This window comes from Corvus cornix, chromosome 1 (genome assembly GCF_000738735.6).
Source record: "Corvus cornix cornix isolate S_Up_H32 chromosome 1, ASM73873v5, whole genome shotgun sequence".
NCBI classification, from domain to species: Eukaryota; Metazoa; Chordata; class Aves; order Passeriformes; family Corvidae; genus Corvus; species Corvus cornix.
The window spans coordinates 1340641-1354147 of NC_046332.1; the positions used below are offsets into that span (position 1 = coordinate 1340641).

General features: G+C 54.2%; 1 protein-coding gene across 4 annotated transcripts in view; it reads left to right on the top strand.

The window, feature by feature from the left end:
• The first annotated feature begins 11367 nt into the window (after positions 1–11367).
• FCHSD2 (FCH and double SH3 domains 2) overlaps positions 11368–13507 on the top strand; it is a 123233-nt gene continuing 121093 nt past the window's right edge. For 2 of the 4 annotated variants that reach the window (XM_039556435.1, XM_039556440.1), the window contains exon 1: positions 11369–11544. In XM_039556435.1, coding sequence (XP_039412369.1) covers positions 11524–11544 — 21 coding nt within the window. In that variant the 5' untranslated portion in view covers positions 11369–11523. Of the gene's footprint in view, positions 11545–13507 lie in introns of all 4 variants that reach the window. The other 2 variants (XM_039556431.1, XM_039556447.1) reach the window with 2 other exon arrangements.

Genomic DNA, 13507 nt, shown 5'->3' on the forward strand with positions numbered 1-13507 from the left:
CATTTGTGGATGGGCAAAGTGAATGGATTAAGTATTTCATAGAGTTAAAAGCCGGCACAAATTCTTGTTTCATTTCCCCTGTGACTCAGAGATGAACACTCACTCCCTGGCATGGCTCTTGTGTTTGCCACTGTTCTCTATCAGCTCTTCCTGGGGAAAAAGAACCTTTCCCAGGGCAGGAGCAATGCTCTCAAAGCAGGAAAAGCAATATTCTCTGGAAAATCTTCCTAGTGGAAAGGGGCTGGTTTTATGCAGGTGATGTATAACCCCAGCTGCCAGCTCAGCTGAGCCCAGGTTTATTTAGAATCACAGAATCATTAAGGTTGGAAAAGCCCGCTAAGATCATCGTGCCAACCATTAACCCTGACCCTCTGTGCTCACCACTAAACTGTGTGCCCAAGAGCCCTAATTAATGCTCTTAGGCACTGATAATCCACTAAGGTTGAACAAACTTATCTTTGGGAGGGCAACATGAGGCTTTTCACCCTTTTTTTACCAATGAGAACCCAGCACTGAATTGGTATTTGTGTGTGTTTTATTGCTGCTTTCTGGTGCTCAGGCTGAAAGCAGCAATTCAAGCTGATAGAAAACTCAAACCACTCAACAGATCTCTATTTTCACATTGGGATATTAAATTAGGGGATTACTTATTGTTAAAATGCTTTGATTGGTAATTACAGCCATAATGTCTTTGCTCTGCTCCAGGAGAATAAAAATCTCCGGGGCCCTTTCTTATTCTCTTTCACATTTTGGGGTTTTCACCTCTCCACGTCTCAAAGCCTCACCCTCCAAATAACATCATTTCACAGGCAAAACCAAGCAGCACAAGAGACAAGCTGACAGGAGTGGTGTTGATCTCTGTGTCTTTGCTCATTTACAGCAGGGATAAACCACTTTTGCCCTCAGGATGGAGCTTTGTGGCCACTTTGCTTCAGCGAGCAGGATGCTGCACCCCAGAGCATTATCTCTGGGAAACAGAGAGGAATAGCAATTAAATCAGCTGGAGGCACATCAGCACGTTGTTCCCACTACTTCTCTTTCACACAGGAAGTTTTGGTTCCCCTTTATGTCTGAAGATACAGCTCTAAACCCACGTTTCTCCCACACCCACCCTCTGGAAGGAACATGCCAGGCCATGCACAGAATGGGGAAAAACGTGCTGAAATTGGCTTACGCCACACTTTCAACTCTGTGTCCAGTTTCACTTCCTTCCTAGCCTTGGCAGAGGATGGGTAACTCCAAGATCTCCATGGCTGGGCAGCTCCAAGGCCACACATTCATCTCCTGATGTCCCCTCCTCCTGTTTGCATCCAGGTGCCTCCTCCTCATCCAGATCCAGTCTCCTTACAAAAGGAGATTTCTTAGGAGCTTCATCTCTGTTTCCTTTACTGGCACCCAGTGTCAGGAGAAGACTCGACAGAGACATCTCTGGTTTGGAAAAGGTGCTGGGAATAGGGTATTACCAATCCATGAAGGATTTTTACCTTTATTCTATTTACCACCATGAGAGTGGTGGGGGGGCCCTGGCACAGGGTGCCCAGAGAAGCTGTGGCTGCCCCATCCCTGGAAGTGTCCAAGGCCAGGCCAGAGCAATTTGCTCTAGTGGAAGGTGTCCCTGCCCATGGCAGGGGGTGGCACTGGATGAGCTTTAAGGTCTTTTCCACAATCCATTTTGTGATTCCATGATTTGAGGCTGCATCCAGATCCCAAGGTTTGCAATTCCCCTTGTCTGAAGAAGAGCTGTGCTCCTGGGCTTCACAGCTGGGAGAGTTTGGGGTTGGAAGGGGCTTTTATCCAGGAAGGACACTGCTTCTTCCCTGCTTCCCTGGCTGTAGGAAGAGAGGTGAAAAGGGGATATTAAGGTTGTCCAGGGTGAATGGAGGTGTCTGCATGTGAAAGCACCCAGAGAAACTTGATGCCAGGGTGGTGGGGATGGCTGATGTTGATAACCAGGGCTGCAATGGGATGTGGCCCAGTGGGGAACACTGGAAAGGAGCCATCCCTGTCCAGCCCAGCAGCTGTGAGCTGATACAGTCCCCATGCAGCTGAACCCCAGGGAGAGCGGTGCTCTGATAAGGGCAGGGAGCAGCCAGGTGCTGGCATCTCCATTGTCCTGCTCCGGGGCTCAGCTAGCTCTTCCCACAGCACTCCTGACTCACACACATCTGCTCTGGATGTGCCCTGTCCTTCCTGAACATCCACCATGGATGCAGAAAGCAATCCAGCAATCCCTTTCCCTCTGCAGCTGTAAATAAGGAGGAGAAGGCTTCCCACATCTCCTCCCAGCCACACAATAGCCTTGAGCCCTGTGAAACTCCTGGTCCCCAAAACTGGTCTCAGACATTTATGTAGAACCATCCTTCAGGTGGTTATTCACTCTCTCTCCAAGATGGAATTTTCCTCAGCTGCCCTGGAGGGATCATAGAATCATAGGATGGTTTGTGTTGGAAGGGACCTCAGAAATATAAAATTGCTGAGGTTGGGAAAGACCTTTGAGAAAATCAAGTCCAACTGTTAACCCAGCAGCACCACTTTCACCTCTAAACCCCATCCCCAAGTCCGCCACATCCATACTTTATTTTTAACATTTCCAGGGATCCAGGGGCAGCCACAGCTGCTCTGGGCACCCTGTACCAGGGCCTCACCACCCTCCCAGGGAACAATTCCTTCCCAATATCCCACCCAGCCCTGCCCTCTGGCAATGGGAAGCCATTCCCTGTGTCCTGTCCCTCCATCCCTTGTCCCCAGTCCCTCTCCAGCTCTCCTGGAGCCCCTTTAGGCTCTGGAAAGGGCTCTGAGCTCTCCCTGGAGCCTTCTCCTCTCCAGGCTGAAGAGAAGACTCTGAAGAGACCTTAAAGGAGCCTTCCAATGGAAGGACCCAGGATACTCAGCCCTCCCCATCCGCTGCCCTTCACACGACACCATCCACCTGCAGATGGAAATACCCTGGTGGGAGCAGGCAGGGATGGACCTGGCTGGGGACAGATAATGCTGGGATCACAGCAATGTGCCCCAGCGAGTTTCGGGTTACACATTAACAAGAAAAGGGGGAGAGCAGCAGTGGAGGTGACGCACCACCAGGCAGGGAATTTACAGCAGGACTGCACATGGGACAGCACCATCCTGACATGCTCCTGGCAGCAGCAGGTCTCTGTGACCTGGAGACACTGAGACTTTTGGGATCAGATCTGTCTCCATTAGGCCAGAGCCCATTTACAGTAGGATTTGTCAGTCTGACAAACTTGTACTCCCAAGGAAGGGGTGGGAAATCAAATGGGGACTGTAAGAAAGAGGGGGGCAAACTTTTAGGCAAGGGCTGTTGTGATAGTACAAGGTGTAATGGTTTTAAACTAAAAATTAGGAGATTTAGTTTAGGTATGAGGTAGAAGTTTTTTATAATGAGGGTAGGGAGGTGCTGGCACAGGTTGCCCAGAGAAGCCATGGCTTCCCCATCCCTGGAAGTGTCCAAGGCCAGGCTGGATGGGGCTTTACATCAGCAGAGAGGCCACATCCATTTCAAAGCACCAAAAAGCACCTGGATAGCCTTGGACACACAGCCACACTGGGATAGGACAAAGGGCAGACACCGAGTCCTGCTCCAGATGTCCTGATGCCTCATGTTCACGTCTCGTCACATGCAATCAGACAAAGAGCAAGAAAGCTGCCAGTTCCTGGAGGAAAACAAACCCCATAAACCTGCCAAGCATCCCTGCTCAGAGATATTTACACTTTCAACGTGTTCTCATGGAAATTAATCCCAGTCTCAGCCCTGCAGGTATGGTAAACATTAGAAGTGAGGAATGGGGAGAGGCCAGGACAGTGGAGCAAGGGGAACAAAGCAGTTTGGATGTACCAGCCTTCCCCGAAATGTGGCGGAACAGGCCCAAGCAGGACGTGGCAGGGCTGCTCAGGCTCCCTTCCAGCCTGGCTGGACCTCCAGCCCCCCGCGGCCATCCCGGCTGCAGGACGAGTCCTTCCGTCCCACTGTGACCTGCAGGAAGCTGATTCCGTCCCCTGCGCTCCCCAACAGCTCCTTCAAGGTTTCCTCAATCTGCACCAGGTTACAACAAGCCCCAAAGAGGGATTTTTAATTCCGCTGGGAAATGCCAAAGCATGCAAGAAGCAAGGAATTCTACGGGGGGGGGGGGGGGGGGGGGGGGATGCATCATGCCCTGTGAAACTTATTTTTCCCCATCCGTAGAATTTCGTGCTTCCTGCATGCTTTGTGAATCTTGTCCTTCCCAATCCATGTATCTTCTTTCCTATTTTTCTAAATATTTTAATATTTCTTTATGTTTTTCTTCCCTGGCAAAAAGCAGTGAGCCGTGTCAGCTGCGGAGCTGTCACCTGTCCCCTTCCCGTGGCTGTAGGACCGGTGTGATTCGCATCCGCATGGCACCCCCACGTGGGGAAAGCCTGAAGGCTCTGGCCTTCATGCTTTTCATGGAAGGAAGGGCGGAAGGAAGGCTGGAAATGCCTGGTTCAGTGCCACCATGAGCTTTGAAGGCCTGGAAGAAATGCTCAGAACAGAGCCGTGGATGTCAGATAATCTCAAGCCCAATTTCTGGCTTTACCTGCTCGTTGGAGTTGTGGGGAACATTACGGACATTATGGCTAATTATTCCAGGTAATTTTGTCCTTTCTTTATTTTTTTTTTAATACTTTCATTCACTTTTTCCTTTTCATTTTTTTCATTATTTTACTCTTGTCTGTATATGATCTTAGATGTATTTTCCAATAGAAATGAATTGATGATTCTGTGCATCTATCTCAATCGTTATATCCATTCAGCTCTTTATTACTTATATATTCATTTAAATATAAACTACATGCTTATACATTCATATATATCCACACATAACATAAAAGAAATGCTCCTATACAAGAGAGCTGGAGAGGGACTTTGGGCAAGGGCCTGGAGGGACAGGACAAGGGGAATGGCTTCCCACTGCCAGAGGGAATAGATGGGATATTGGGAAGGAATTGTTCCCTGGGAGGGTGGGGAGGCCCTGGCACAGGGTGCCCGGAGCAGCTGTGGCTGCCCCTGGATCCCTGGCAGTGGCCAAGGGCAGGTTGGACAGGGCTTGGAGCAGCCTGGGCTAGTGGAAGGTGTCCTGCCCATGGCAGGGGGTGGAATGAGATATTTTTTAAGGTTTCTTCCAACTAAACCATTCTGGGATTCTATGGTATTCCTAAATATTCATATTTACTACAATTAAATATAGTGCATTACATACAAAAAGCTGACTTCCCGTGAGGAAGCTCCTCAGGAGCTGCTGTGCTGGCAGCCCCTCTCTCCACAGTCCCTACCGGCGAGCAAACCCTTCTGCCAGGAGCGCTCCTGCCGGGTCAGCAGCAGGCGAATCCCGCGTTATCAGCACCGCCTGGGATCTGCTGCTGGAGAAGCTGCTCCGCCAAGGCTCCGGCAGCCGGAGCTGCCCCGTGCGCACCCAGCTCGCCCGGATTCTGCTCGGAAGCGCATCCTGGCAGCCCGAGAGCCCTCCGACACAACGCGGTTTTGCACTTACAAAGGTTTAAACCCCTGCAGGGATTAAATTCAGAAGCGAATGTTGAAGTGGCCCAACGGGACAACGGAGCGGCCGCTTGGGAGCTGGGATCCACCACGGTGCCGTCGCCTGAGGATGGGAATCAAGGGAGCTCCGTTCCTTAAAGTTCCTCTCCAAATTTTGTTTTTATGGCTAATTTTTTTTTTTTTCTGGGTCCAGGAATACGCTGCAGTTTTCAGCTGCGGGTTTGTCACCATTGGCTGGAATTTGGCTCTTGAGTTTTCCAACCTTTATGTCTCATCTCTGTTGGGGTTCCCTGAGAGGAGTGTATTGCGCTAGGACTGTATTCTGTGCCCTCCTTAATTTAAAATGAAATGAAATATAAGAAATGAAGCAAAATGAAATTAAATTAAATCAAACGAAATTAAAGAAATTAAATAAAATAAACCCAAATTAAATTAAACAAAGTAAACCAAAAGGTCAGTAAAATATAAAATAATAACTGGTCTAGTGGAAGGTGTCCCTGCCCATGGCAGGGGACGGAACTGGATGAGCTTTAAGGTCCCTTTCAGCTCAAACCATTCCATGATTCCATGAAGGGCTGCACACACAGATTCCACCCCCTTGCAGCCCTAATAGAGAGAAGCGATATATTTTCACAGCATCTACTGATGCACCAAGTCTCACTAATCATTTCAAGCTTCCCGGGGAGAAAGAGTTAAGACTAATTAGCAGCACTAAATAAACTAATAGCTGGAGGGGAAAGGAGAATTCAAGTTGCATTTTAGTTTTAAAGGTGGTTAAAGCATCTTTAAAGGCGAAGGGTCATTTTCTGGGAGCTGGAGCAAAGCAGCTCATCAATAATGAAGGAGCCGGCAATGGAGCAGCGGCAGCAACGCTGGAGCACTTGGGAAAATGCAATTATGGGAATTGCCTGATGCTCTGCGAGCTGCCCCGGTAATTTGCTTAAGGGAACAGCCAAATGCACTTTAATATTTAAAAGATTTCATTGCAGCAGAACTAATAAGCCAAAGCCACGAATTTCAGTGCTGGGGCGGGGGGTTAAAACCCCAAAAAGCACCTCTGCTCAGGGGGTTTTAATTCACATCCAGAGAAACATGACAGGGCTGGGAGCATCAGTTCTGCCTCCTGGGCTCTCTGTGTCTGCAGTGCTCAAGAGTTCAGCTTTATTTTCCTTTGGTTAAAACCACCCCCCGGCAAAGGCTTGTGTCCGGGTGCTCTGCTCCCAGCGTGCTGCCCTTGGGATGCACCAGGATCTGGGTGCAGCATCAAGGGATTTCTCCAGCCGCTGTCAGGGGGTCGTGGTCCCTCATGTACTCAACTCCAGCTCAAGTCCAGCTCTTGCTGCCCAGCTTTGTTTGGGCAGCCTGGAAAGTGGTGGGGGGAAGGGGATGGCTGGTTTGGGGAACATCCCCGGCATGCCACGAGCTGTGTCCGGCACCCCAATCCCAGTGTGTGGATCCTGCACTGCACTCCTCTGTTCACCGCCCTGCAGCCCTGAGCACACCCTGCACCCCTGAGCACCCCAGAGCACCCCGACCACTTCCTGGGCACCCCCCCTTCACCCCTGAGCACCCCAGAGCACCCCAACCACTCCCCTTCACTGCCCCATGAACACCTTGCACCCCCCCTGTGCAAACCCCTTCACCCCTGTGCACCCCCTTGCGCAAACCCCAAACCCTTCGTGTACCCCCTTGTGCATCCCCTCCGCACCCCTGCGCCCTCATTGTGCCCCGCCGCGCACCCCATACACACCCCCACTGTGCACGCCCTGCACACCCCATTCACACCCCATACACACCCTGCACACACCATTCACACCCGTGTGCCCCCATACACGCCCTGCACACCCCATTCATACCCCATACACATCCTGCACACCCCATTCACACCCCATACACACACCCTGCACACCCCATACACACCCGTGTACCCCCATACACACCCTGCACACCCCATACACACCCCATACACACGCTGCACACCCCATACACACCCGTGTGTCCCCATACACGCCCTGCACACACCCTGCACACCCCATTCACACCCGTGTGCCCCCATACACGCCCTGCACACCCCATTCACACCCCATACACACCCTGCACACCCCATTCACACCCGTGTGCCCGCATACACGCCCTGCACACCCCATTCACACCCCATACACATCCTGCACACCCCATTCACACCCCATACACACACCCTGCACACCCCATACACACCCGTGTGCCCCCATAAACACCCTGCACACCCCATACACGCCCCATACACACACCCCATACACACACCCCATACACCCCATACACACCCCATACACACCCCATACACACACCCCATACACCCCACACACCCCATACACACCCCATACACACACCCCATACACACACCCCACACACCCCATACACACCCCATACACACACCCCACACACCCCATACACACCCCATACACACACCCCATACACCCCACACACCCCATACACACCCCATACACACCCTACACACCCCATACACACACCCTGCACACCCCATACACACACCCCATACACACCCCATACACACACCCTGCACACCCCATACACACACCCCATACACACCCCATACACACACCCCATACACACACCCCATACACACACCCCATACACACCCCATACACACGCTGCACACCCCATACACACCCGTGTGTCCCCATACACGCCCTGCACACACCCTGCACACCCCATTCACACCCGTGTGCCCCCATACACGCCCTGCACACCCCATTCACACCCCATACACACCCTGCACACCCCATTCACACCCGTGTGCCCGCATACACGCCCTGCACACCCCATTCACACCCCATACACATCCTGCACACCCCCATTCACACCCCATACACACACCCTGCACACCCCATACACACCCGTGTGCCCCCATAAACACCCTGCACACCCCATACACACCCCATACACCCCATACACACCCTGCACACCCCATACACACCCCATACACACACCCCATACACCCCATACACACCCCATACACACCCCATACACACACCCCATACACCCCACACACCCCATACACACCCCATACACACACCCCATACACACACCCCACACCCCATACACACCCCATACACACACCCCACACACCCCATACACACCCCATACACACCACCCCCACACACCCCATACACACCCCCATACACACACCCCATACACCCCACACACCCCATACACACCCCATACACACACCCCATACACACACCCCACACACCCCATACACACCCCATACACACACCCCATACACCCCACACACCCCATACACACCCCATACACACCCTACACACCCCATACACACACCCTGCACACCCCATACACACACCCCATACACACCCCATACACACACCCTGCACACCCCATACACACACCCCATACACACACCCCATACACACACCCCATACACACCCCATACACACCCCATACACACACCCTGCACACCCCATACACGCACCCTGCACACCCCATACACACACCCCATACACACACCCCATACACACACCCCATACACACACCCTGCACACCCCATACACACCCCATACACACACCCCATACACACACCCCATACACACCCCATACACACACCCCATACACACACCCTGCACACCCCATACACACACCCCATACACACCCCATACACACCCCATACACACACCCCATACACCCCACACACCCCATACACACCCCATACACACACCCCATACACACCCCATACACACACCCCATACACACACCCCATACACACACCCATACACACCCCATACACACGCTGCACACCCCATACACACCCGTGTGTCCCCATACACGCCCTGCACACACCCTGCACACCCCATTCACACCCGTGTGCCCCCATACACGCCCTGCACACCCCATTCACACCCCATACACACCCTGCACACCCCATTCACACCCGTGTGCCCGCATACACGCCCTGCACACCCCATTCACACCCCATACACATCCTGCACACCCCATTCACACCCCATACACACACCCTGCACACCCCATACACACCCGTGTGCCCCCATACACACCCTGCACACCCCATACACACCCCATACACACGCTGCACACCCCATACACACCCCATACACACACCCCATACACCCCACACACCCCATACACACCCCATACACACCCTACACACCCCATACACACACCCTGCACACCCCATACACACACCCCATACACACCCCATACACACACCCTGCACACCCCATACACACACCCCATACACACACCCCATACACACACCCCATACACACACCCCATACACACCCCATACACACACCCCATACACACACCCTGCACACCCCATACACACACCCCATACACACACCCCATACACCCCACACACCCCATACACACCCCATACACACACCCCATACACACCCCATACACACACCCCATACACACGCCCCATACACACGCCCCATACACACGCCCCATACACACCCCATACACACACCCCATACACACGCCCCATACACACGCCCCATACACACGCCCCATACACACACCCTGCACACCCCATATACACACCCCATACACACACCCCATACACACACCCTGCACACCCCATACACACCCCATACACACACCCCATACACACCCCATACACACACCCCATACACACACCCCATACACACACCCCATACACACACCCATACACACACCCCATACACACACCCCATACACACCCCACACACACACCCCATACACACCCCATACACACGCCCCATACACACGCCCCATACACACACCCCATACACACACCCCATACACACGCCCCATACACACGCCCCATACACACCCCATACACACACCCCATACACACACCCCATACACACACCCCATACACACACCCTGCACGCCCCATACACACACCCCATACACACACCCCATACACACACCCCACACACACACCCCATACACACACCCTGCACACCCCATACACACACCCCATACACACGCCCCATACACACCCCATACACACACCCCATACACACACCCCATACACACGCCCCATACACACGCCCCATACACACCCCATACACACACCCCATACACACACCCCATACACACACCCCATACACACACCCTGCACGCCCCATACACACCCCATACACACACCCCATACACCACACACACACCCCATACACACACCCGCACACACCCCATACACACACCTGCACACCCCATACACACACCCCATACACACACCCATTACACACACCCCATACACACACCCCATACACACCCCATACACACACCCCATACACACACCCCATACACACACCCCATACACACACCCCATACACACCCCATACACGCCCCATACACACACCCATACACCCCATACACGCCCCATACACGCCCCCATCCCCCCCCGTGCCCCTCCCCCGGCGCCGCCGCCCCCGTGGCGCCCCCTCGCGGCCGCCGCGTGCCGCGCAGCCCCGCGCGCGCCGGGGGCGTTCCCGCCCCGCCCCTGCCCAATGGCGGCCGCCGGGGCGGCGCAGGCCCCGGGGCGGCCGCTGGGGGCGCGCGCGGCCGCCGCGCGACTCTCATGGCGTTGGTTTTTAATTTTTTTTTTTTTTTTTTTTTTTTTTCCCCCTTCTTCCTTTTATTTTGTTCCCCCCGTCTTTCTCCGAAGTCTCTCGCCGCTCTCCCTCCGCCGCTCCCCAGCTCCGGGACGCTGCTCCGCTGCCCGTGAGGAAGAGGCGGCCTCCCCCCGCCGTCCCTCCCCGCCTCCACCCCTCCCTCCCTCCCTCCCCTCCCTCCTTCCCCGCTCCTCCCGCCGACCGGGACTCGCCCCGGACTGGCAGGGAGACGGTCGCTGCCCGCTCCTCCTCCTCCTCCTCCTGCTGCTCCTCCTCCTCCTCCTCCCGCAGCGGGGGCCGCATCCTGCTGCCGGAGGGGAGGGAATTGATGTGGATACCCAGCGCAGCACCACCATGCAGCCGCCGCCGAGGAAGGTGAGACCCCCGCCCGGCGCAGGGGGGCTGCGCATGGAGGGCCGGGGGCCGCTGGGGGTGGTTCTGAGGAGGGTGCGGCGTGGGGTGGGGTGGGTTTGGGGTACGGGGGAGATGTTGGGGTCCGAGGGCGCGGGGAGGGGGGCGCAGGGTGGGCTGTGCGGTGGGGGAGGCTGCGGGAAGAAGGTTTGGAGAGCGAGTGCAAGTGCTGGGAAGGGAGTGGGGGGTGCAGCGGCGAGTTGGGGGCTGGGGGGGCTTCGGCGAGGGTGGCCCTGCAAGGTGGTCGTGAGGGAATGTCGGGGGGGTGTTGGGGACTGGGTACGGATGGCCGGGGTGGCCGTGGGGTGGGATGGGTTGGGTTGGGAGTCAGCTCTGGAAGCAGGACAGGGCATGGATGGGGACGCGCTGGTGAGGTTGGAGGTGCAGGGGAGCAGCGCTCGGTCAGGGACCCCATCCCCGCGGAGGCTCTCCAAGGGAAGGGCTGGGAGGCGGTCAGTGGCTACTGAGGGCTTGGCTGCATGGAGGCGTTGAGGTTGCGCTGCTTTTGGGGTGCTACCATGGGAATTTTGGGGGCTCGTGTGGTGTGTTGGTGCCAGCAGCGAGGGGTTGGTGGTTTTGGGGAAGAAGGTCACGTCTGAAGTTGATCCAGGGACGCGGACTATCCCGGCATGTGCCAGGAGCACACGGGAGCAGGGACAGCCGGAATGGTACAGCATTTTCACACGCGTTCCCATGCGCCATGGGAGCGACCTGCAGATGCACCGGAGGCTCTCCGGTGACCCTGGGATCCGTGGGAATGTGGGAATGTGGGGTGCTGCCCATCGGGGGGACTGGTGTGGGAACAGAGGCAAGCGGGAATGGACATTTGGGGAACAGGCCGTGCCCAGTGTGGCTTGTCTGGGTAGGCAGGTTGGTATCTGGGAGACCGGAGCTGCAGCGGGGTCTTGAGCTGGTCCGTGGTGATTTCTGGGTTGGTCATTTTGGGGGTTGTGCGGCATGGTCGGGGTGTGGGGAGTAGGGAGAGCTGGAGACGATGGAGAGAGAGGCTGCTCCTGTGCAGGCACCAGGGGAAGGAGTTCTGTGGGGTTGAGATGTGTCTGTTCCGTGTCGGTGATGCTGTTCGGTTTGGGGTGGTATGGGCGGTAATGGTTTGCGGCCCCAGGGAGATTCCCGCCTTGATGCTGGGATTTCCCCGTGGGGAGAGGAGATTGCAGGGGTTTGCCAGGTGGAGAACTGGGTAAGAGTGACCAGGAGAGGAGGGAACACAAACAGAATTCCCTTGTCATGCCCAGAGCTCCCCAGTAGCCCTGGGAGGCAGCTGCAGTGAAAGTCTCTCCTCGGCTCATTCCTGCCTCCCAGCCTCTTGTTTTAGGGGTGGACTCTGCTTTTGTCAAAGAAAACCAATTTAATTTCAATCATTTCAATTTTATTCCGTGTTTGGTGGTTAATTTATTTCACATGTGTGTCGTTGTTTGCCTGTATTACTTCATTAGAGCTTATTTCCATTACCTGGGTTGTGTCGTGTGGGTTTATTTATTTTGAGTTGGGCTTTTTTTATATACAGATAAAACCAAAAATGCTGAAAGTTCACGTTAAAAATAGACACTTTTTCTGCTTAAAGTCAGGGGCATACCTGTGATTTATTTTTTTGGTGTCATGGTTTTCAGAGTTACAACAGAGAAGCCGATGAGATCCAGGTTTTTTTTTTTTGCCTGGCTAGTGAAGAAGAGGGAGCTGGGTGCCCTTTTCCTCTGTGAATTTCACATCCCTCTGCAGTAGCAGTTTGGCATTTCTGTCCTCATGAATGCATAATGTGTTCAGAGATATTGGTGATCATTTTTTAGGCCGATATGTGGATTCCCTGTGATCACTAGAGGGCTTAAATGCCAAGAGCTCTTGTTTTAGAAAAAACAAGAACAAAACAATTCCAAGGTTCCCCCGGCGAAACAAAACCATTCCCGATACC